General features: G+C 32.6%; 1 protein-coding gene across 4 annotated transcripts; it reads left to right on the top strand.

The window, feature by feature from the left end:
* Window positions 1-158: 158 nt before the first annotated feature.
* LOC106660771 lies at window positions 159-26,477 on the top strand. Of its 4 annotated transcripts, none has more exons than XM_014383676.2 (24): window positions 159-486; window positions 803-851; window positions 930-1,065; window positions 4,988-5,146; window positions 5,803-5,955; window positions 6,019-6,209; window positions 9,921-10,028; window positions 10,197-10,269; window positions 10,328-10,488; window positions 13,437-13,619; window positions 15,846-16,038; window positions 16,124-16,456; window positions 16,511-16,632; window positions 17,244-17,474; window positions 17,592-17,671; window positions 17,906-18,031; window positions 18,089-18,295; window positions 18,374-18,794; window positions 18,860-19,180; window positions 20,349-22,021; window positions 22,135-22,173; window positions 22,250-22,389; window positions 22,684-22,907; window positions 25,057-26,476. In XM_014383676.2, the coding sequence occupies exons 3-24, from the start codon at window positions 951-953 to the stop codon at window positions 26,056-26,058; spliced, it is 6,255 nt and encodes a 2,084-aa protein (XP_014239162.1). In that variant the 5' UTR covers window positions 159-486; window positions 803-851; window positions 930-950; the 3' UTR covers window positions 26,059-26,476. The 4 variants fall into 4 exon arrangements, with proteins under 4 accessions (XP_014239162.1, XP_014239160.1, XP_014239161.1 ...); XM_014383674.2 differs by having other exon boundaries at window positions 15,819-16,038; XM_014383675.2 differs by lacking the exon at window positions 159-486 and adding an exon at window positions 493-729 and having other exon boundaries at window positions 15,819-16,038.
* Window positions 26,478-26,650: the final 173 nt, after the last annotated feature.

The following is a 26,650-nucleotide window of genomic DNA, read 5'->3' as shown; positions in this document are numbered from 1 at the left end:
AAGGTATTTAGTTATGTATAATTTATTAAGTGGGATTTTTTTTATTATCTATGGATTCATATGTATATACTTTTGTTACATATCGATATTTTGGGTACAAATTATCTAGAAAAAAATGGTTACTCGTTCATAATTTACTAAGACCTCCGATATGGTGAAGTTGAAAATTGTTAACACTGAAAAGTTTAATCATTTATCCTTGTTTTATTTTTAGTTTGATTAAAAATTGGCCATTTTTTTTTATCTTTTTTGGTATGACCTTTATACCGGAGGTTGGCTAACCTGTTTGATCAAAACCTGAGGTGTACTTTTCATCATTGAGATTCGACTTCAGTTTGGGTAACGCGAGGAGCACCCTTGGAACTCGGGAGCGTAGAATCCCTTTTTGGAATTATTAATTTTGTTTGTGAACAGATTGTGTTTGTGTTTTGGTTTATCCTTTTATCGAACGAAGTCTGTTAAATGACTGCAAATCCGCGTTAAATGGTGAGTACTCAGTTGTTACGTAGGTGAGGTGCGCGTTTGTGTAGATTAGTGCCGTATCCAACATGGCGCGTAATAAATACATTGAAAAAGTCCCTCCTTTTTGGTCTGTACTTTTTTCGATTGAACTGGAACTTTTTTCATATTAACGTCAATCTAATGGGGCGGCTCGAATCCGTACGAATCTTCGAAGAATTGTGTCGTCGATGTTAAAGCGCCTTTTGATTGTTTCTATTTATTCAACATGTATTACTTATTAGTTATTCCCCGCCAGAAAGATTTTTTAAAAAATATTTTGTATTATTTGTTTGTCTTTTAGAATCTAAAGGAATTTCGACTCGAGGTGGAAATTTCACTTCAAATATAAGGTATATTTTCCCTCTTATCATTTTTTTATTCATTTCATTCACCCTGTCAATACACGTTTTTAATTTATTTTCTTATAGATTTGAAGGAAACTGTTGAAAATGTCAAGTACTTTCGTGGCAGATAGCACCGAGGACAAAGATGATTCTTTGATTATCATTGTTAACCCTGATGGTACAATCACAGTCGATCCTGAAACTCTTCAGAAACTGATTGGTAAGTTATAGAACTATAAAATATTATGCTGTATGGCATGGTAATAAACCATCTGCCAATTGGTAACTTACCTTTGAAATAGTTTGTTTTGAACATCTTAGATTGGCTTTTTAGTCCTGTTTGTTCAGTTTATCCACTCGCTCTTCTCTCTTATGGCAGAAGGTGCATGCATTCTTCGTTTTGCTGTGAACAATACTCCTTAAGTTTCATTTCCTCTTCATGCCAGTAGCTGCCCACTTGTGAGCGATTAGGCTGGAATTTACCAGTGTAAATGGTCAGAACCCCATGCGCAAACTCATGTATTCTCTGGGATAGGATTAAAAAACTGCCAAATTGCCTGAGGAGGAGCTTAAATAGGCCTTTCTAACAAAATGGAAAATAAAAGATCAAAAGCGCTAAATAAAAGTTCAATAAAGCACGAATCTGTTGGAATTTCAGCTGCATTAAATTTCAAGGTACCCAAAGCACTTCCAAATAGACTTTCTACCGTTGTGGTCTAGGAGTCTTGCCAATGGGGTAGTTTCTCAACCCTTATTTATTTATTTATTTGAATTTTTACACTCACTTGTACTTTTTACCCTTTGAAGGCAGTTGTAATATACTGTGCGTTGTAAATTAAAGAATAAAAATAAAAAAGCTATTGCGAACTCTCGTATTTAAAAAAAAGTTAATTAATTATACTTTTAATCTAAGGCCTTGGTTGAGACAAATTGCAAGTGTTACGAGCGGGATTCGAATCTATGGCCTTCACCTCAGTACGCTCATCTACCTACAATCTTTCGAATTTTCCCTCTTTTTGCCATATTGTTGTAGATTGAGATAAGGATATGGTATCCGTTTGGATCACAGTCACAATAGCTCAAGTGGTTAAAGAAGTAGTGTTGAGCCAAAGGTTGTGGGTTCGAATCCCGCTCCTGACACTTACTTTTTCATATTAACCAAAACTTTAGATTAAAAGTAATAATTATAGAAAATGATTAATACAGTCAATTATGACTACTAAATACATATATCGATTGTTACATTGATTGACTGTAATAAATAGCAATTAATCAAAATATATTAATTATAATATTTTATTTAGTACATGTCAAGAAATAAGCAGTTTTAAGAAATTTTGACTCAGAATGAATGTTTTTGCTTAATATAAATTATATGTATCTGTTTTAATAAGTAATGCGATAATTTTGCTAACATTTTATGAAGATAGATTTAGTCCTTAAGTGGTAGTGAGGGAGTACTGATTGAATTTTTATTGATTTGTTTGAGTCTTCAATGTGGGGCTTGTTTTGCCATAGAACTCCATAATAAAGTAATATTGCTGGAACAAAGAAACTAAAGACTTACGTCATTGTTCTATAATGATTTGTTTGGCTTTTAATTAAAAGTTAAATTTAACATTTTGTTAAAACACTTGCTAATAAAAATGCAATAACAATATTTTTCATAATAATTTACTCTTACATTATACATTCTGTTAGTGTTAATTCCTTTTCAATATTCACCAGATAATTTAAATATGTGTTCCATTATGTACTTAGTTGAAATAACACTGTCTCTCTCTCTCTCTCTCTCTCTCTCTCTCTCTCTCTCTCTCTCTCTCTCTCTCTCCCTCCCTCCCTCCCTCCCTCTCCCCTTTCTTTTAAAGTGTAAGAAAGTTTTTCTTTTTTCTCTCTTTCTCATACTCTTACTTTCTTATTTACTCATTCTCTCTCATACTCTGTTACCAACTGAGCTATTGACAATTAGGCTATTTTTTTTCTCCTACCAGCCCAGTAAATTTTGACCATTGTGACTTGTGAATTCATGAATTCATCTTATTGCTGTGAGCACCATCTTTCGAATTGCTTAAGAATTGCTTCTCTTAGCAAAAGGCTTATCTCATGCCACCGCCTCCTCTTCCGCTACCCATTTGCATCACGTCATGTTTCCCTTCTGCTTGAAATAATAATTGTAATAAAATGTTGACCTTGTGTTTTTGTATGAAAATTGTTTTTGACCATTGAAGAGCTTCAGAAGTATGAGTAAATAACTCTCAATAAGTTGAACTAAAATTAACGAAGTCCCCTGTCATTATAATCGTAAATTTACTTCATTAAGTTTAATTCAGGTGAAATACCAGAAAAATGTGTGAATAGGTTGAATTGGGAAAATGGATTGTGAAGGGGCTTTTACCACTATGAGTCAAACTGTTGAACATCATCACCTGTTAGTTGAAGTTCATTTAAATTTTTTCCATCCCGTTCCCACTTCCTAACTTATTGTACCATTGATAATTCTGTTGTTATGCTGATTCAAATATTTAGTTTGCCTTAAGTTATTAAGTTTTTATTGTTAAAATGCCTTTGCAAAACTGAAATTGTTTCATTAGGTGAAAAGCCTTAAATAAATCTGAAGTGGATTAAGAATTAAAAAAAAGTAATATGGTTATTGCCAATTGAATTTGGGAATTCCCCTACCCACTTTCTGGTCAGTCTTTGTGATGATGTCTTTTTTGGGGTGATTAGATGGTTAGGGTAGTTTAGTTTTGTTTTATAGTTAGGGTAGTTTAGTTTTGTTTTATAGTTAGGGTAGTTTCTTACTGTGACTAAGAACTATCTTTTTTAAAAAGGATTCACTCTTTTTTTCTTTTCAATTTGTATAGTGTTAATGATATACGTGTTTAAAAAAGTAACAGCCAGTAATTTGTGACATACAGGAGGGCTTAACTTCACACTACATATTGGGTTAAACCCTACAAAACACCAGGTTAGAATTGAACTACTTTACAATACATAAGGTCATGTCTAACTACATTAACACTAACTTTTTCATCCCAACCAAGACCTTAGATAAAAAGTACAATTAGTTTCAAGTATGTTTATTTTTCATCAGTAAGTCGCGGTACTAATGCTACTACCTCAGGCGGGCAACTATGCTGGTTACTTTACTAAAAGGTGTAGTGTAGCGTGCACAGTCAATAAACAAACGCTTAAAATTAATGGTTTGTTTATTCTTTTATTAGGTAATATTATTGTATTTATGTTTGCATTCAATTGTATTATTATGGTGTTTATCAATGTTGTTTTAATATAAACTAAATATTTATTACAGCGAATAATATCATGTTAAGCAATCTTAGACATATTACTGAATTACAACACTCAAAAATAATTAATTGGCTTAAGTTATTTATGAAGTAGATGCCAGTTCATGTTTTTGAGGATTCGTAATGGCGCCATGCTGTGTGAAATTTCAAATTCAACACATGTTTTTAATTAACTTTCAATTATTATTAGGTTGTTTGTAGCCTGTAGAACAGCTGATCTCAAGCAAGTTTATATTATTATTATTATTTATTTATTTTTTTAATGAAATAACATTTGTGAATTGTAAATTTTAATGGAGTTTGTTCAACAATAAATATTTTAATAAATATATGTATATAGTAAGGTTTCTGGATTGTAGGTGAAATAATTTGTGAGAAAACTGCTTTACGAGAACTTGACTGACACATAACAGTCATGGAGCAACTTCATGTTTTTTGTATGTTAATAATTTTATTTTCACCTTGGGTTGTGTAAACTAATTTAAATTAAATTTGGTCATATTGTGTGTAGCACAAACTATTTTGATATTATTTAATCTACAAATTGAAGGACTTACACAATTAATTGTGTTTAGAAATAGGAATTCTGTTGGCAATAAAAATAAAAAAATTATTTACTCGCTCTTTTATCAATAAATTTGAAAAATGAAAAAATATAAGCAATTTCTGAACATGTTTGTTTACAAAACCTAATTCAGCAACTATAATTTCGTAAAAAAGAGAAAATATTTTATATGTTAATAACATTTTTGATCACAATTAAATAACTTTCATTGCCCACATTTAATTGACATGCAATTCACTTACTTAAAAATTATGCTTATTTTCTTTTAGCAAACCAACATGGAAATGTAAGTGTTGTTAGAGTTGATGGTGAGGGAAATGCAAGCTCAGAAGAACAAGCTGATACTGATGCTTCTCATGTCAATCTAACAGTTGAAGGATTTTATTCAAACCCACCCCAAGAAACTACTGTACTGTCAGAAGTTCCAGGTATGTCATTTGTTTTTTCCCAAATTTTTATTTATTTTTAAAAATTTTGTAAATTTAATCTGAAACTATTTTTACTAATCTATTTGCACTTGGTTTTAAAACCATAGACCATTACTAATTGAAACCCATAACGAATTAACTAGTTAAGTGAATAATCAAATGTACTTACTGAAGAAAACCATGTATTTTATTTATGTGTGATGTCTTTTTGAATTATTGGTGGTTGTTTTGGGAATTCAGCCAGAATTTACAGTTTTTGCTCTATACATGTATTTATTGACTGACGTATTGTTAGTTTTATTTTATTTTTCAAGAAAGAACTTGTTATTAAATATATAATTGTTGTGAATGTAGTGTTACCTTTTTTAATATTTATTTATTTGTTTATTTTTACCACCCTAGGGGTAATAAATAAGGTATTTATATATTTTTTAATCAATTTAAATGTAAAACAGTGTTTTATTTCCCTCTTGAGGACTCTTTTCTTGTAACTAGATGACATATTGAGTTTGGCTGTACATACAAACAAATACATAAAGTTCTGACTGAATTCCTGAACCAACCACCAATGTTCTTTTTATGAACTCAATAACCTACCATCCTTTTAATATATTACATATATAATGATTTTTAAGAGCCAATTAATTATGTTTCAGTTGAAAATGATACTGGAAACAATGATGTTGTTGTGGACCCGTTTTCTGAGATGGAACCGGAGCATATTGCACGGCTTGAATCTGCCCTGCAATCAGACCAGGCCAAGGAAATTCTTGGTCACAAGCTTGGGGACAATCTTACAGAAATGCTTGGTAAGCACAAGCATTTTCATTTTCGTTTTCACCTTTGGTTGGCCTTTAACATCTTTGTTACAGACATTTTAGAACGCAGTGATGAAAAAGACACCCCTTCCTTACCTGGTCCTCAGATTATTCCGCAGCAACAGGCTGCTGATCACCCTCCACTTGAAACAATTGTTCATAATGACCATAGTTACCACCTTTACCAGCCCCAGCCATCTGTACAAGTTATGCCTCCATCTATACTATCAAGGCCACTCATGAGGGTAATAATTTTTGAAATTTTATATTTAGTATTATACCTTTATGTTTACTAATTGCTAAAGCTGGTTTTTTCAGGTAATAAGGACAAGATGGTGTGTTTAGATGTAGGTGTATGCTAGTGTGAATGTGTGTTATTGTTTTTCCTTTTCTTATTTTTTGTTAAGTGAATGCCACTTGAAATTTATAGACTCAAAATCATACGGCAATTTATTGGATAATTTACGTTTTATTTTTAAAAATAAATATACATATTGAAATGAGAATACATTCAAAGCACATAAAAAAACAAGCACCGGACGTATGTTGTCGTTTATTTCAAACTATATGTATTTTATCTTTATATTAAATATAACATAATTTAATGTACAACAAATATTTCATTGTGATGGTGATTTAAAAAAAAAATTCACCGAAACACTGAGAAATCATTTAGTGATCAATTAAAATTGGAATAACAATTATTAAATCTACTTTTGCTCTTAATGCGTTATTAAAAGCACACCTTGGTCATAATATTGTTTGTTAAATTTATGCTTTCACTAAATGATTTTACTGTGTTCCATGAATTTTCTTTCAAACCATCATAATTAAATCATTTTCATTAAAACTCAAGAACATTAAAGTATGTTGTAATTAATATAACAATAAACATACATAAGGTTTGAAATAAACAACAAGATACTAACTTCCTTTCTTCTTCTCATTATTATTTTATGTATATACTTTTTTATCTTATACTACAGTTGACTTGATAATTTGAAACCCAAGAGACCACAAAAATAATTTGAATTTTCAAGAGGAAATAAAAAAAGTGTTAAGAGTGCAGTTTTCAAAGTTATTATTGAAATTGTACTTACATAAAACATCGTAAAAAAATGAAAAAGTGGACATAGATCACTGTAAAATTGAACATTGTTATGCATTATTAAAAAAATCGTGGTTTTTGGTTCAATATGGCCTGGTCTCCTATGTTGAAATGAGTTTCCAGAGTTAACCAGTGCAAAAACGCGTAAAACACTGTCCATTGAACGTAATGCACTAAAGAAAATTCAAAGAAACTTTAGGATGTAAGGAAATGAACAATACGTGGAAATTTGGGTAAATATTACAAACAAAAAGTTTGAATTGTAAAGAGGAGAAGTGGCTGACAGAAATTTTTTGATTTACCAGAGTGATATGCTGAGGAATTTGTATTAACAAAAATTTCAAATTATCAAGTTTTGAATTTACAAGAGTCGACTGTGTGTTAGAATAATAAGGGAATTGTTAAAAATAAAAGAGCTGTCCATAAAAAGTTACGCTGGGGAATCGGTCACGATAGTTCAATTGTAGGGTTCTTGCAGTAGGGTGGAGGGTATATTTTAGTACTGTGAATTGTCAAAATAAGTAATGTTTAGTTTTGTCTTTTTGCCATAATAAAGATATGACAAATATTTAAATTTGTTGGTGTATGTTAGAAAACATTTTTTTTTTTTTTTTTAATAAAAAAGTAAATACATAACTTTTATATAACATTTATTTGGATGTTTCAGGAATTTAAACCCATCATCAGGTCTATATTTTTATAAAGATTTTAGATTTATAAAAAAAAAAAAATACAAATGCTGATGGGTGTAAGTTCCCGAAACAATAAATGTAAATAAGTAATTTATTTACTTTCTTATTAAAAAAAAAAAAAAAAAAAAACCAGCTAATTTAAATAAGACAGATTAGTCTTCAAAACGCCATGTTTAAAAGAAAACAATCCCTCCAAAAAAGACAAATATTTGTGTACAAATTAAAATAACTTATAGAAGGGGGATAAGTTTGTAATGTGCATGATATATATTATTACCATTCTGTGTTATTTTAGCGACCGGTTGTTCAGTAATTTGTTGAAGTAGTGAGGAGAGGTCAGGACGATTATAACTCAGCTAACTACCAGTGTTAAATTGCCTTCTTGCCGGAATAGAAGAGGTGGTTTCAAGCATGTTACCAAATTCTTACAAAAATCAAAATATAAATAGATTGAATTTCTTGGATGTGTTGAGATCAGGGTTGAGATCCTTTGTCTCCACAAAATCAAACTATTGTTTCATCATGTCGAATCGATATAATTTTTCACAACGATAAATAGATTAATTTAAACAAATTTTGTTTTTCTTGTATTTGTATTTTAAAATTAACCATTGATATAGAAGTTTTCATATGAAATGCATTGTAATAATAATAGGATGCTTTATTTAAGAATAATTACTAATTTATATAGTACAAAGAAGCTATACAAAAGCATATACTGCTTGGATATCTGTTAGCCGAGAAATGCATTGTATTAATTTGAAGTTGGCTACTGATTTTAATTTTTATGTTGTTATTTTTTTATTTCCAATTTTTATTCAAGCAGATAGGCAAATAATATATAGTCCTTGCTAGGGGATTGGTAATAGTTTTCATTCCTCGATAATGTAGACATCCCACAGCATACTTATGAACCTGCCTTTAGTGTTTTGTTTAGTTATTTTCGAGTTGTACTTGCCACACTAGCAGTACTATGCTCAAATCCTATTTTGTCTCTTGGACTTTGCTTAGAGAGTATTTAGATGAAATATATCCTAAAGTGATTCTGAACTCTTGTCCATGATACCCGGTGACAGGTAGTTGGACATTAAGCCCTCCTGAATGACAGGAATTACTCTTTTAGTATGGGAGTAGTGTTAGTAGTAGCTAAACAAACCACACTGTATCGTTATTTCTCATCATAACATGGTAATGTTATTTTGTATGTTTTCCACCTTTTGGAGTTATTTTTAAGAATTATAAGTTTTACGTATATTCTTATTATTCGTGTAATAATAATCTAAGCTTCCTTTTTCATTTGCTTCTTGTTTTTTCTGTTTCCATAATAAAATAAAATAGATTGAAATACTGAAATTGTTAATATTTAATTTAACACCATGATAATTAATTAGACATTCCTACATAATAAAATTGCCTTCTTGGAAAATGCATGTATATTTTTACACCAGACTAATTATCACTTTTTTCTAGGTTTGCTGGGTTCTGAGCAATTTTTTTAAACATCTTCACTGATGCAACAGTTTTGCTGGTTAATTACACTTATTTTGCAAGATAGTGTTTTTTTTTGTTTTTACTGTGATAATATGTGATATATTTTACGAGTATTTAAAGATCGCGTGAACATGTTAAATAAATACAAAGAAAAAATTTATTTCTTTTGGTAATTTTTGTTATGTTTTGTTCTACACCCCATTCTTCCAATAAAATTTATTTCTCAGTTAGCTTTATTTTTGATTTTTTTTTTCTTCCTAAAGTTAATTTTTTTAAATAAAATAAAATACTATCCCATTCCTTTCCACATGTCACTTTTGTTTAAAATAATGTAAAATAAGTTAGAAAATTAATAGAGAAATTTGGGAAGTTGATGCTTGGATTTGAAAATCTTATAATTTAAAATCCAGTTATTTGATGTAAGTATGAAAACTGGAATTCAATGAAAACAATAATTTCGTTGCACAGACAAATTTATAAAATAGTGATGTAGCCAGCTGATAATATTAATTTTTTGTTGCATAAGAAAAATGACAATTTCCCCTATTAAGTGGCTTACTTACAAAAAATAAGAAAATGTTAATTGGAATAAATAAGATTCTAAATTAATATATACTGTTTGTTGTATATATTGTATGTATATATATATATATACTTTTTTCTAGGGAGGACGTGCTAGGGTGCGTGGTACTGGGAGAATATTGACAAGGGGTGGTATCACAAGAGCACCTGTTATTGCTGCACAGTCTCAACCAACGTCACAGCCAACTATGGCAAGTCTACTATTATATTTACTAATTTGATAGAATAAGATATGAAGTCAAAGGTAGTTGTTTTACCTGGTCCTACATATTTTGGAATGGGAAGGATTTATACCCTTAGTATACATATAGTATTTTAATATTTAGTTTTATTATAACATCTATTCTTTTATTGGTTAGGTCGTCGCTGCTCCTAAGGTTACAAAGAGCATAATCTGCAATCAGAGTGGGAGACTGGTCCAACAACCAGCCGGTGAGCATTTGATAATAGATAAACAGAAATTTCAAGCAATTTATGTTTGTAAATGCAGTTTTAGTTGCATCTGACATCAAAGTTCAAAAGAAAATTATTGCAACAAAAGTGCCAACTACTCAATCTGGAATTTTATCTTCAACACCAAGAATTTTGACGCAATCTGCCGTAACTAGTGACACAGCAGTTGTCAGGACACCATCAGAACTCCAAAAGAAAGTAAGTTACTTTCTATGGTACTACAGGTTGTTCAATGTAGGATAGATTAATAACATAAAGAATAAAAATGATCAAGTTAACTGTATTTTTTAAATTTGTTTTAATGGCTTGAAGTGTGTAAGGAAATGAAGTCCAAAACAAAGAACAAGAATGGAACAGTAGTCCATCCCTAAATACCCATTCTCTTTTAAGTGATAGGGACAACATTTCTCTTATATTGCTGTAGGCTTAGGTTTATTATTGTTATTTTTGGTAGCATGGAACTTCCTTTTTTAATCTGAATTAGTAGTATAGTTTGTAACGATTCTAGGTATAACGGTAGAATTTGCAAGTGAAGTTTGGTATCATATTCTATCCTTTGTTTATTAGTCCATAAATAATGATGCTACATATTACGATATTCTTATACTGTGAAGAAAATGCTACATAATAGCCACTCTTAATTTGGTTTAAGCGATACAAACATTGCATACATGGAGACCCTATTTCAGTTAGAGTGAAGAAAGCATATGTTGTGAATTTTCATAGAATCTATAGTTGGCCATCACGATCATTCCAAATGGAACTGTGCCAAGCCGCATCGGTTCATTTGGCATGCCTGAATTTGAGGGGGCATTCACGACCACTCCACTGCCCAGTCATTCTGGTCCAAACTCCAATCAACTACACTTGCTTTCAAAAATAGATGATGATCTGTAGTGTTACACTGCAGTTTGCTTGTACATGAAAAGTAATAAACCAGTTGTAATCCTGAACAGAAGCGTAACACTCACTTGAATTTTACGAAAAAACATGTTGAGTGTTTTTCAATTTTGTGAGATTTTAGAAGGCCTGCATTCCTGCAACAAGCTTTGATAGTTTGTATGCAGGGGCTGGACTACTGGTTATGTTTAGGAGTTTGGGATTCATTTTTTTCCCTGAATTGTGTGCTAATTAAAACAACACCCTTTATCCAAAGCCATATCACATTAATCCATCCAAGGCTTACCGTCTTTGTATTTAAATCATTGCCAACAGTAATTTCTGTTTATTACATTTATTTAAATCATATTCATATTTATAAGTTTTGCCCATTTTTACATATATCCTTGTTTATTGTTTTTTTACCTCCTGTGGAAACTTGATTATATCCTTCTTTTGTTATTGATTATTCAGAAATCGTGAAGATGATCTCACTAAAGATCGAAACGTTGGCACAATAAAGAAAATGTTTTTCTGAAACTTACATCACGCCAGGCCGCACCTCACGATTTCCAAATAATCATCGACTAATGGTCACTAATCACCACACACACTTCTTTTGTAACTTTAATGAAATAGAAAAGCCATAAATAGGCTTGTATTGCTTGTCACAAAAAAAAGAGCATAAAATGAGCAGTCTTTTATTAAAAACTATGTTCTTTAAACCTAATTCAATGTAACATTTGCGAGTGGATGGAAGAGATATTGCTTGAAGCATAGAAAGATGATTACCAAAAACAGGTGGGTTTTCCCATGGACACAGTGTGCCGACACCATTTTTACGTAAAAGCGAATGTATCTCCCTTTAATCCTCATTTTTCATAAGATACTTAAGACATCTTATACATAAGATCATATTTGACCTCTGACCTCACATCTCGTGACTATTCAAATGAAGAACTGTGATAGAACACAACAAATTTAAGTGCACAACACTTGGATAAAAAGAGTGCATAGCACATAAAATTATGAAAAGATTGCGTACATGACAGAAAGTTGGGTTCAAGCTCTCACTTCATATAACAAAATGGGAAAGGAAAGCACAGAGAGCACGCATATGCAGTATTATCAGTATAATTATTATTTTACTGTTGAGTGTAATACAGTAAATTGGATAAGAGTAAAACCAAGCTTATCTTATAATAAAGCTTATAAAAACTTTATCCTGTTTACTACAGGCCAGCCTTCCACACCACCTGCATTTCTGTTTCCATCAACACTCAGTTCCAGCCAGCCACCAACTCGAGCAAGTCATGCTCGAATGCAAATAACCTCACATCAGTCTGGAAAAGTACGCTGCAGTAGACTAGGAAAAGTACATGAATGTTCAATAGCCAGTTCTGCAGTATGATCCTTGGGGGTCAGCACACATGCTTCCCCAAAGAAATGATTTCACTTACGTTCAGGAAAATAATAGTCCTGAGACAAATAGATCAAATTTCTTGGACACCCTTTGTCTCTAAATACCCAAAGAAGGCTAGACCACCATGCCCCAGCCACATCTGAAAATGATTATTTCCTTTGATTGGATTTTATTGCTTTCTTCACTCTCATTGATATACCCAGGCACAATGATTTATAACATAATGCTTGATTTATAGGAGAATCTAAATCTACAAAAAAAAAAATTGGAATTTTCTTTAAATATTAAGTTGACTACCATTCTATAGCCTTTGCAAAGCCTACATGGCTCTGACTTATTGTGTCATTTGTTTCTTCAATCAATTCAAAATAAACTAAAAACTCTCTACAGAATCTAAGAACGAAATTCCCTGATAATTTTTCACACAGTAATAGTAAATAATTGTTTTTCCAAAACTCAGGGACATCAGCATACTTCCATATCTAATTGAACAAACATAACAACCATTTCTGAAAACTTTTGGAAGACCCTTAGTATCTGTGTGAACGCCATAACCATTGTGGGCACCGGTGACCCTATGTGGCACATAATTCAGGAATTCATATGGTACTCGATCAAACTCAAAAAAATTGTTTAGCACTTCGAACAAAAAATACTGTAATTCACTGACTTCAAACGCTTTATCAATACATAAATTGAAAGAGCATATACTTGAGGCTTTAAGAGTTCCGAAAAACGCTAACCCATATCTAATTTATATGTAGTACTTAAATAAATGACATATTGTATTAATTGTCATATTACATTGTATAAATTAATAAACAAACTTAATCTTGTTGCAAAGTCACTTGTTCGTGGGGGAAAAGTAACTATCAGGACACCCAAAAGCAAGAGAGTAACTACCACGATCATAACTCCAGGGTTAACACCATCACAAGACAATGAAGCAGAGAAGCTTAAGCAACAGTTGGAGGATGAAATAATTGAGGTGCATTCACCAATCCCCAAAATTGATCCCACAATTCCTGTAAGTTTCTTATTCCTTCAGTGGTGTAATTTTGTGTTTCTTATAAGTTATAAATATATACTCCTATTTACAAGTGAAGATGAGTTATTTCTATCTTATAGTTTGAATGTTTTGCATGTTGTTAAATAATGTTTTGTAATAAAACTAGAAATGAACAAAAAATACACATTTAATTAATACACGTGATGTGTAGTATTCAAACCTAAGGTCTTCTGATTTATACTTAAATGCTGTACCAATTGAGCTACTTTTCCCTCTTCCCTTATTTTTCGAATTTATTGAATCACTGTTACTTCATTTTTTGAAATCTAAAAACTTAATTGAAGTTTCAATGAGAGGTTATTTAGTATACGGATTTAATTACTTGTTGTGTAGAAGGTGAGGTTCAAAAATGCAAAAGCAGTGAGATAATACTTGTACACGTACATTGTTGCACTTTTCTGTACTATCTCAATATTTATTTAGCTTATTTATAAAAATAAATTACCCGGAATGACATTCAACCAACACCAGTTTCACATCCTTCAGCTACTCCTAGTTTCTCCTTTCTGCTGCTTCCAAGACACACGACAGTGACTCCTTGCATTGGGCCACTATTTGACTCGTCTCGGCCCCCGATTGTCTGCTACATGTCATTGACTGACAGTGTCCTTTAGCTGTGTTCTTTGGCTTTGGCTGACTGACAGAAACTTGTTGACTGAGTTGCTTTTCCATTACTCCTCTTTTATATTGGTTTCCCAACAACGGTGGACAGAAGGAATAGCACTTGTTGAACCTGACAGTCTCTGCCTTCTTGCAAGAGTTGGTCAGACCTGGCCGTACACACGACACCTTGCATTTTGAGATAGCTTCCATTGCCAGCCCCCCCCCCCATTCATTTATCAATAGCCCTTTGATATAGGGTGTACAAGTAGAAAGTCCATCCGGTTGATGCGATCCCAATTTTATAGGATAACCCTCCACCTGATGATCTCTGTGATATACGATAACTTTCTTTCAATAAAAAACTTTTTTTAATTAATTAATTTTTTCTTACTCTTCACTTGTCAAGTTATTCACCCTCGAGGTTTTTGGGAATTGTTTTTTTGTTCCCTACTGGGTTAACAAGCCATCAAAGTTACAGCCAAGATATATAAAAAAAAAGTTATAAATTCTTTACGTTATTGCCTTATGTTAACATTTGTTCCAACTATATTAAAACGGGGACCAGCTTACAAAACTAAGTGGTATAATAATAATATAATATTTACACATATGACTACTAATGTTAATGATAAAAATCATGAATTTTTGATCTTATTTAGTTTGGTTTCCATTAAAATAAGTATGTTGTAAATATAATGCTGAAAATACAAGTATATAGTTTGAAACAAATAAAAAATACTACTTTTATTTATTTATTTATTTATTTTTTAACTGTGAGTTTGAATCCGACCGTTGATACAACACACAAAATTCAAAAAAATCGTCATGGATATTAATTAAATGTACATGTTCTTTAAAAGGTTTTAAATTTTAGTTAATTTGGAACAATGTCCCAAAATAAATTTCAAATATGTACTACCAACTAGTATTTATTGTTTAAATATTTTTTAACTGATTTAAATGACTGAATCTGTTTTGGAGTAGCCATGATGTTTTTAAGAGATGTAATTATTCTCCAGAAATTGCAAACGCCTATTCTTTTTTCAATTATCATGTTACAATTTCCATCAGATATACATTGTAAAATTCAGCTGTTTTTTTTTTAACAGTGTAAGTTCCCAAATCAATACCAGCCACTGGCACCCCAAACATTGTCTTGAAATATTTATTATATATTTATAATGACAACTTTTAAAATATAACAAAATTAAAATATATATTTCGGTTAATTTAATTTAAAAGAAGAAAATTATTCATTCAAAATAAATCAACAAATAAGAACTGAATGCTATAATATTAAATATTAATGTCTGTATTAATCAATGATTTTTTTGAAAATTTCCTGTGGATGATTTTTTTTTCGATATGTAAATAATTGTATATGTGCATTGTATACACAATCGCATGATTGTGGTTAATATGCTTAAGCTAAAGAATACTATCTTACTTTCATTTTTTTCTTTTTTTAAATTATTGTTTACTTGACATGCTTATTTGATTAGTTCTTGTAGCCTCTTTAGATGTGGAATGAAAATTATTTTTTGTTTTTAACAGAATGCTGACAAAAAACTAACCTTTCAGCAAGTTGTAACTATATTGAAGAAAAAGCCTTCTGTTGTTGTTCAAAAGCTCTCACCAAAAGTTGTTGAGGCTTCCCTTAACAGGAACAATGTGGTGAGCAAAACCAAACCAAAAGAGGTCATTAAATATGATTCAAAAACCCCAGGAAAGGGTGAAACTTTAGTCCCTACGTTACCGAACACCCCCAATTCTTGTAAGTACACTTTTTCTTTTTTAATGTTAATTTTTAAAATAATGTCACATTATGACATTGTTCTAAAATGTTATTTTGTTGTTAGTGATAACATCACCTACTGCAACAGCAAAAGTTGTAAAATCTTCAGATGTGGATGATACAAAAAAAAAGAAGGAGCGAGGCAAATGGTCAGCACAGGCTATGCCAGTTGTGCTTGGCCCTGAACTTTTTTCAACGCCTGATATCATCAGGAGGGTAAGCACAGAAAAGGCCAGTGTTATTGAAACACCCCCTACAGAAACACAACTTCATCTTCCTGCTGGAACTCCTTTATCAGAAATGGTGGTTGAAAAACCATCAAACACATCTAAAGGGGAACCAGAATCACTCAAAGTTCAAGTTCAACCGCTTCATCCACCTATAGTTTCAGCAAAATGTATGGCTTTATATTCTATTGTATTATTTCAACATCTAATAAATCGTTAAACAGGTGAGGAGATGTCAGCAGAAAGTCTTTTAGACAGTATACATGCTGAGGTAGCCAAAGATGAATCGAGGTTTCTTGCAGAGGCATTACTTTTTGATGAACTTACAAATGATGAGGATGCAATGGTAAGTCATGTGCAGTACAACTTTTATAGTATCCTCAAATGTTGATTTTTGGGGTGGAGGCTTCTCTTATTAAAACATTTGTTGAGGATGCAGCTGAGTTTAAGTCTATAGTTTCTGTCCTCTGTTGTTTAATAAAAGGTATACCGATGGGATGGATGATATAGGAGGCACGCACGCATTCTTTTTTGTTCTTTATTTCCAAGTAAAATTAAGCAATATGTATTCAGTAATAGTTTATTATTAGCTGAAATCAAATAAGATAAAATAAAAAGTTAATAAGACAAAAGACACGGTGAACTGTATTGTTTAAATTTTCATGTGCCTAAACACAACTTTTACACTTCCAAGTCTTGAATTACAATTTAGGAAATTAATAAAATGTATTTATTAAATTACTATTTAAAAAAATTATAATTAAAATTATTGTATTTATTTGAGAGAGAGAGAGAGTAAGAGAGATAGATAGATAGATAGATAGATAGATAGAGAGAGAGAGAGAGAGAGTGAGAGTGAGAGAGAAAACATTAATGCATATTTTGTGTAATGTTGATTATAATAATTTTATCAATACCTTTAAGAGCAAATGTATTTATATGGGGTAAAATATTCAGGGATCTATCAAGATGATTGATTGCCAAATCGAGGAGACTTTAAAGAAAATGGAAATTGGGCAGGATCAGCCACCTCTAGCCAGTTCTGGTGCGATGATAACCCCTGGACAAGAAGGCAAACAAACTGATGAGATATCCACTTCCTCCTTACCCACTTTGAGGAAGCTACCGCCGATAGAGTTACCAGCCACCAGATCAGCTACAAAAAAAGCAGCTGCTGCAAAAGTGCAGGTAATGATGTATTTCGATTAATAAATATTAACAAATGTTAACATAAATCTACTAGTTGAAAACTTCTCCACAATCTCTCAGCAGCTCCTCAATTTTAATCATATAAACTTATTACAGGATTCCCAACAACCGAGGGAAGTTCACAAGCAAGAAACCCGAAGAGCTTCAGTTGATTCCAAAAAGTCCAATGTTGAAAAGTAAGTTGATTTAATTTTTTTTCCCTTTTAATTTAAGTTCAAATTTCATCCTAATCAAATGAATCTGAAGTTTGTTTTTTTTCTACAAATTGTGCTACAATTCACTGAAATGAAAATATTTTAACGCAAAATAACTATCACATTTTGTATATACTTCTTAAAATAGCTTTTAAGATTCCCACAATTCAAAATATTTTGAGAAATTGATATTTTTATCAAATTTTTATTGTCAAGAAAAAATTTGCTGAAGAGTAAAGAATCAGATGGGGAAGACGATCAAGACAGCGATGACGAAAGCTGGAATTCAGAAGATGATCCAGATAGGCTTTGGTGCATTTGTAAAAAGCCACATAACAACAGGTACCATTTACATAATGGATATTTTATTAGAAAGGAACTAACAAATAAATTTCCAAGGTTCATGATATGCTGCGACAGTTGTGAAGAGTGGTTTCATGGTAAGTGTGTGGGCATCACCAAAAGTCTTGGGCAGCAAATGGAACAGCAGGGAGTTGAGTGGTCTTGCCCTACTTGCAAAGAGACAAAACTGAAACACATTCAAAAGTCTAATCAGGAAGTGACTCCACTACAGAAAGTGGATTCTAAGCCCCAAGGAGAAGAACAGTTAGTTTTATTTTATTGTTATTTTTATCTTGAAATACTTAAGTTTGTTTTATTAATTAATTTTTAATTTTTTTTAAGGCCTATTACTACTATTGAGTGTATTGTTTGCAAGAAAATGGCAAAAGATAATAATAACTTCTGCTCTGACATATGTATCAAGAAGCATGTCCTTATGATGTTGGCCATGCTTAAAAGAGAAACAGTAGGACTAAATCCTGCTACAAAAGTGGTCGTATATGAGAAAAAAACTGGAAGACTTCTCTCTGGTGAAAAAGCTCCTTCAGTTGTAAATCTGGCAGACTGGCTTATATCTCATAAAACATTTGAAGTTGTAAAGCCAAGTATTTTGCCTTTGAACAAATATTACAAAACGGCAGTTGCAAATAAAGTCAGCACTGTGGAGATGCCAAATAAAACACAAACACCATCTAAGCCCCAGTTAACTCAAAACACAGACCCATCACCGGTAAAAACATCGTCACCTTTAGCAACTAAACAAGTAAGTTGTACTACCTATTTTAAAGGCAGAATAAAGAGCAGCTTTAAAGAAGTTATTTCTTTTAGGCTACAGTAGAAAAACACCCGTTCTCAGTCAAACTCTTACAGCCTGTAACTAAAACATCCAGCTCACAAAAATTGGTATCAAGCCAAAAAAACGTTGCGACTCCATTGAAGAATATTCATACCAATCAGAAAAACCTTCAAACAAGTCAGAAGAGTATTCAGAATGCTTCTAAAGCAGCCCAACTCAGCCCAAAAGCAGTCCAGCCGAACCCGAAGTCTGTTGTACCCATTCCAAAGGTTATTCCATCAAGTCCCAAAATCATTCAACCCTGTCAGAAAACTGTACAGATCATCCAAGCTCAGCCACATACACCTTTGACGGTAAGAATGTATAGTAATATCTAAATTTACTAATTATTCAGAAATCATGAGATGCGGTCTGGTGTGATGTAGGTTTCAGAAAAACATTTTCTTTATCGTGCCAATGTTTTGATCTTTATTGAGATCATCTTCAGGGCCTGGGATTTACAAACATTGTTTACATTTATCAAATAAATTTAGGATGTGGAAAAGTGAATTTATACAATGCAAAATATATATATATTTTTTTATATATATATTCAATCAAAGTTTTTCTACTCACTCAAAGTGTTTGTCTTCTCTGTAATTGTGCCATTCTTGCGTGTCGTATTGAGAGTGCCAGTGAGATTTTGTTGTTTTATGTTTATATACGTTGGATTTTGAAGGGGTGGAGAAGGAAGTCGGTATAGAAAAGACATTTTTGTATAAGGATAGTCACCACACATATCTAAATTTACCTTTTCTAGGCTTTACTGAACTAATGTTCAAAACATTCTGACAAATTTAAAAAGTAAAAAGTTGTGTTTTATAAGTTTAATTACAGCTGAGCAGAGGCTTAGATATTAGAATGAAGCTGTGGAAGTTTAATAATACAAGTATTAGTTGCCAAATTGTGAAAGCACATTTGTTTAACTTTTTTTTTTTCACTTTTTGTAAAAGGTTGTTCTACTCACAGAATTGTTGTTAGCAACTCTCTGGATTTCAAGCATTAAATGCTTATCATCAGGTTGAAGGAATTACAAACACGTCTTTCGATGAATTGTAAGAGTGACTTGCAAATCCACCTCCAACGCGGCATTCCACTGAGAAGCGGTTTTAAAAAGCTTCATTGGAATGTCTTGAGTGGAGCGTCATTGGTGGTGGATCTTATAATTCACATCGAGAGACTGTTTCTAATACCTTCAACTAGACGATGAGCGTTTAATGCTCAAAATCCAGATAGTCGTTAACAACAATTCTGAGAGTAGAACTATCATTGGATGTCTTGGACGAGGAGTCAAACCACTTTTCTTACTCCATGTTATTCACAATTAAAAATCCATGCTGGGATTCGAACCAGTACCATTAGTGTGACGATACGTCAGACACCCTAACCACTCGGTCATCATAGTTTCCTGTTAATATAATAATAAGGAATACATTTCATTTATTAATGTCATATAAAGTGAAAGTTTAATTTTGATTTTAGACAGTGAAAGCAAAGGCTGAGGATTCAGAGAAAACTAAGAAGAAAACACAGGCAACATCTGTCACCCCAATTCTTGACAAGAAGAAGGAAGACAAATCTGAGGCCAAGCTTGTTAAAAAAGATAAAAAGAGTAGTAGTCAGAGTGAGAGTAAAAGTTCATGCTCTACACCTACTGTTAAGCAGGAAGAAACTCCAAAACAACAGCCTGAGCCTATTAGGGCTAATGTGAAGAGGACTTTACATGAACTATTGCAACAGAGGGTTAAACAAGATCCTGAGCTAAACATTCTAACAGATGAAATAAAAGAGCTTGTTACTTCTATTGAGGAGGAGCTATTCAATCTATTCAAAGATACTGGCGCCAAATACAAGGCTAAGTACAGGAGCCTTGTCTTTAACATCAAAGATGCTAAGAATTTAACTCTGTACAGGAAAATTGTAGAGAAGTCAGTGAGTCCCAGCCAACTGGTTAGGCTTTCACCAGAAGAGCTAGCATCACAAGAATTGGCTCAGTGGAGAGAGAAGGAGGCAAAACACCAAATAGAAATTATAAAGAAAAATGAGTTGGATCTGATTTATCAAGCAAAAACTGTTGTACTTAAGAGTCGAAAAGGTGAAGAGGTAATCGAATCCAAAAACCATGAAGCAAATATTACAGAACTAGAATCTGCTTTAAATAGAACGGCTGATGATTATGAAATTGAAAGTGCAAAACAGGAGAAAAAAGATGGGGAAACAGCATTGTTAAATGTGAACCTTTCAACATCCGTAGAAAAGAAAAAGAAAGAAGAAAAGAAAGATGATAGGAAAAAAGATAAGAGGAGAGATAGAAAAAGGTCACATAGAAGCAGGAGTAGGTCAGGCCATAGGAGCAGATCCAAAGAGAGTAGGTCGAGTCAAAGTAAATCAAAAGAAATAAATAAAACTGATTCCAAAGAAAAGAGCAGAAGTAAATCAAGAGATGAGTCCAAAAGAAGTCGAAGTAGGTCTAAAGAGAGGTCTAAATCAAGAGATGTTAAAAGAACAGACTCAAAATCAAATTCGGACAAAATTCCTTTGAATATAAAGAAGGATGATGATCCACCGTTACCACCCTACTGTGACACAAAAATAGATATGGAAAGGTCTTTGACACCACCACCTCTAACTGAAAATCAACTCAAAGAAGATGACTTGTCAGATAGGGAACCGTCATCAACTGTCACAATAAACACTCCGCCATATATAGAGGACAAGCCACCATTCTGGTCCGGTATTCTAAACATGAGTGAGGTGACCAAATTGTATACATCAGCATATGAGGTTTCAGGGAGTTGTGAAGGTCTTGATATCGAATTACTCTCAAATCTAGAATGTGTCGGTCGGATCCAGCCTGACGCTGTCTGGGATTATGTCTCGCGCATGAAGAAGGCTGGCACCAAAGATATTGTTGTCATCCGGTTCCAATCTGAATCCGAAGAGGAGAAAATGAACTATCTAAGTCTCTATAGCTACCTCAACAGCAGGAACCGAATGGCTGTTATTGGTGCCATATCAAAAACGGTCAAAGACTTCTATGTTTTACCACTTGCTTCTCATAGTCCAATACCGCAAGTTCTTTTACCACTTGATGGCCCTGGCTTTGATGATTATAGGCCACACCTCTTGCTGGGGATAATAATTAGGACAAAAAAGTGAGTAAAAATATGTTTATATTTTTAACGAGAATAGTAATATTTTGGTAGTGTACTGTGTTTTATTTATTTTATTCTAATTCTAAATTTACTATAAAATTAAACTTTTACAGGGGAAACACTTCATTATCACTCCCTTCAATTATTCATAAGTAAGTAATGTAAAATGCGTACTAATTTGTCTATTACACTGTTTATTACATTGTATTGTTTGTTTAAATTGTAAAGAAAAAAATCCGTGTGTCAAAGCAAAATAGGAGAGAGGTCATACACACCACCACTACCTGATGGAACCACAACTCCTCCATTGCCACCAACTTCTGCACTGAAACGTCTACCTTTAAGAGGCTTAACACCTCCCTTACCTGGTAACTATACACAAAATTCAGCTTTTTATATCATTTGTTTGTTTTAGTGCATTGATGCGAATATAGTCAAAGCGATTTTAACGCGAAGTCCCAGTATTTGAAATGCCTCATATTGTTTTTTATTGAATTAATTAATGTTATTATGTATGAGAGCACTTAGTAATATACATTATATGTCTCTGCAATTATCAAATTGGAAGTTAACATTAAAAGAATAATAATTGCATTTCCGAAAAGTGAAGAAGTTTACCATTACAGCACCACATTTTTAAAGAAATATTGAACATATTTCAGATTTGGATGATGAGCCATACAGTCCTGGTGAGGATGACCCTTATTCCCCAGAAGATATGGAAGCAGAAAGCATAATTGTTAAACCAAACCCTGAAATTCAGCGCAATCTTGAGGAAGTCAACCGCATGATTGAGGAAAAGAGACAAAAAATTGAAATCATGACTTCAGCTGCCTCTCTTCCACCCAATGTTATACCCGGCATTACAGACTCTGCATACACAATGGTGAATTTTTATTTTTCTATTTAGTACATGTTTAAAAATTTAATGCTTTGTTGAATAATGACGATGTTACTACAATTGCAATTTTTTAAATTTAGAATTGGTGGAAGTGATCAGGGTTGAGGATTGACCATTGATATATTGGGTTGTTCGACAAGTTTGTACAGATTGTGAAATTACATATTTCTTTTATCTAATACTCAACAAAATGAATGAATGATATATACTTGCATAAATTTTATCCTCAAGGTTTTAAGTATGTTTACTTGTGGAATTTGTCTTTATCAAGGTTCATTACGAATGTTGTAGCCAAACCACAAATGAGTGTCAATATTATCAATTATAGTACATATGCTTTTTGTTTTTAAAAAAGGGAAAGGACACGGGCCAAAGGACAAAAAAAAATTTGCACTGTTTATTGGCAAAGGAGCACCATGCAGTTTAAAACCAATTTCACAGTTCATGTCTGGGGTATTCCACCTAGAATTAAGACTGTTCCCGGACTGGTTACAGTTCAGCAGTTTATATTAGTAATATTAGGTTATTAAAACATAGATAGTGAAATGAAGATTGTACTGTTTATTAGATTGCTGAAACACTGGATATTATCAAACTGACTGTTGTTGCTCATCTTAAAAACACTGTAAGCAGACTGTAATGTCAGGATACCCCATGAGCTCAAAGAACAGAACTTTATAGTTCACATTTTCTGTTGGGATTTCTTAAATGTTCCCTTAAATTGTGATTGGTGATGAAAAATATATTCCATATTTTAATATCGCTTGAATAAAGTAATAAAGGGTTTGCATGGCACCGTTTATCTATGACAAAGACTAAATTGAGAGTTTGAGGAAGATTATACATTTGATGAAATTAGGCTGGCGCCACACTAGAGGGAATGTGATGGAAGTTTTCGCAACGGAAATTTCCGCTGCACAAGCTTACATTCAAAACAGAGAGCCAACGACAGGCTGAATGGAAATTTCCGTCGTAATGTCTCAGTCGAGCTCCAGCGTCTGTTCCACTGGGTTCCATCTAAACAGTAGAAAGTACATGGGATGCGCCACAATGATGACAGACAAGCGTAGAAGAGGAAGGCAGTTGGACACTCAAACTGCAAGTGAAGCTGATTTAGGATTGACTTGGAATAATTTATTGTGGAAGTTCTATTCCATAGTATTGGAAGAACTTGACAGGATAGCGTAGAAGTTCCCCATATAGACAGTGTAATTGACCAAGTGCTACCCTTTTCATTTCAGTGGATGAATCCAATGTTCTCTCTTTCTCTTCTGCTTCTCCATTGCCTTGTAAATACACAAAATGAAAAGTTGTTTCTTGTACTGTACATGATCAACTGAGACGTTATGAACTGCATATCCAGTTGTTGAAGTCATTCCGATCATTTCCACTGTATATGTGGCTTGTTTGGGGTGGGTGGTATTTCCGTCACGAAAACTTACGTCGCATTCCGTCTAGTGTGGCGACGGCCTCAGAAGGGACTGGTATACTTTTCTTTGTACATTTTGAGTTTCTTCCACAAAACCAAACTAACACCAAAAACTCAGGAAATGTGTGATATTTTATGATCGCTTGATTGATGGCTTCATGATTTTTTATAAACTGAGAAGCAGTTACTTATGGTGATAATGTTAAATGGTATAACCTCTGCTGTTGCAAACCCTCTTAAAAAAATAAATAAATAAACAAATAAAGGTTTGTCCTAAAAACAGAACTAAAAAATTTGTAAAAAAAACAGTTCATTATAAAAACTATCCTTACCAACTACTGAATTAATATACTCACTCCATCATAACCATTTTTATACATTGGAACATTTATGTAAAATTCTATATGGACTTTTTTTTTAATTTATTTAGTTTTTATTTGGTTTTACTTGGTTTTAATTAAAATTTATTTATTTATTTTTTATGTTAAAAAATGCATTTAAAAGAAAGGTTACTCAAATTTTAAGCAGCAGAAGAAACAGTGAAGCTTTTAATCAACAAAAAACTTAGTTTTTTTCTGTGTTGCATCCATCTGACATACCCTGTGTATGCAATACTATTTATCAAATTATTACTTCATAAAATGTTTCACCACCATGTTTATCAATTATAATTTATTAATTTATTGTTTTTGTTTGTTTTTTAAGGATGATGAAAATGATGCTTATAGTCCAAGTGCAAGATTTACCCCACCCACTACTTCTGACTCTATTCCTTTCTTTGATTCTAAAACTTTACCTGATATAAAACTGCCATCGAATCTACAAGAAATTTTAGCAAGCATCAAAGTTCCTGACTCACTTAATGGCCAATCACGGGTTTTAGATGTTAACTCTGATCCAATAGTCAGAGCTTACACTAGTGCTGCTTACCGGGATGAGGATGATGACCATTCTGAGGATGAGCTGTCTGGGCCGATCCAAGAAAAAACCAGCCGTGACCCACGGCAGAGACCAATTATTTTGCCCAAATCTTCTTTGAGTCAGCTCTCAGATGCAGATCTTATCAGGAAAGCAGCCGAAATGGAACAAACCCACAAGCCAGAAATGTTTTTTCCGCTTCTACCACTCTTACCACCACCTCCATTCCCCACACAGCAGATACCTTTCCCTAAAGGACCACCACCTGCTCTTACAACAGTTCAGCCCATACCCAACCTCACACATCCACAAAGGAAAAGAAAGGAATACTCACCTACCAAAGAATTTGATGTACACAAAAATTTCAAAGAATATTTACACAAAGATGATTATATGTCAGAAAGGAGGAATAGGAAATGGGAGCATAGAGGACCAAATAATGTACCACGAGGGGTGCCACCACGTATCCACAATAGGGGAGGTAGTAGTGGTGGAGGTAGCAGTGGAACTAATTTCAGAAGAGGTTTTGACCAAAGAGGACGCCTGGGACAGTTTCGTGGAAGGTTTGGTCAACGGCGGGGAGGAAGTAATGGTAGCAGCTTTCGTGGACCCCATCAGCGCCATAAGTTTGATGGAGTACAGAATGAGTGGGATGAAGAAATACGTAATTTTGAACAGCGAAAAGCAAGAGAAATGGACAGGGAACGAAGAAAACGTAGACCTTCCAGGTCTCCATCACCAAATCGGAGACGACGTCAAAGAAAAATCTCAGCTTCAAATAGTAACTAAAAGTTTTATGTAGCACAAGCTTTAATATTGATCTCTTGTTTTATACAATGATGAACACTGTATATATTGTACAGTTTAAGAAATTGTACATTTTAAAAATTGTGTAAATATAACATATATATATTGACTATAATTGTATATTTGTGCAGAAAAGTTATGTCTAAACCTAACAATGTGTACCTGCAACATTTATTTTTCATTTTATTTAGGTATGTTAATTATACTGCTTAAACATTAGTGATATGTTTTAGATTTTTTAGTCATATTCACCAAAAAGACTCTTATCTAATTTTATAAATTAAACTGATAATTGATTCATACCATAACTTCTTAAATTATGGTAAATCACGCAAGGTTTTTGTTTTACTTTAAAAATAAAGTTAAATTTTTAAAACTTGTCAATGTGCAATTAATTATTAATGTATCATTCATAATATGAAAAAAATGTATACAAATTTAAATATGAATTATGTAAATATGAGAGAACTATATGTAAATAGTTTATTTGTTACATAAAAAATACAGAGACAAGTGAGTTTTTGTTCAAATTAAAATGTACATTAAGGTTTTGTATACAGTAGTTTTATTTTAC

The sequence above is a fragment of the Cimex lectularius genome, unplaced genomic scaffold (genome assembly GCF_000648675.2).
Source record: "Cimex lectularius strain Harlan isolate CLEC.00 unplaced genomic scaffold, Clec_2.1 scaffold24, whole genome shotgun sequence".
Classification (NCBI taxonomy): Eukaryota; Metazoa; Arthropoda; class Insecta; order Hemiptera; family Cimicidae; genus Cimex; species Cimex lectularius.
The sequence above is the reverse complement of the archived record's forward strand: the minus strand, read 5'-3'. Positions and strand labels throughout refer to the sequence as shown.

Bases quoted from the DNA above. Each gene is read 5' to 3' on its own strand.
- LOC106660771 (XM_014383674.2), top strand. From the start codon at position 951: ATGTCAAGTACTTTCGTGGCAGATAGCACCGAGGACAAAGATGATTCT. The intron at 10,029-10,196 runs GCAAGTCTACTA...TTTATTGGTTAG, and splicing joins CAACGTCACAGCCAACTATG to GTCGTCGCTGCTCCTAAGGT. The intron at 22,390-22,683 runs GTAACTATACAC...AACATATTTCAG, and splicing joins CTTAACACCTCCCTTACCTG to ATTTGGATGATGAGCCATAC.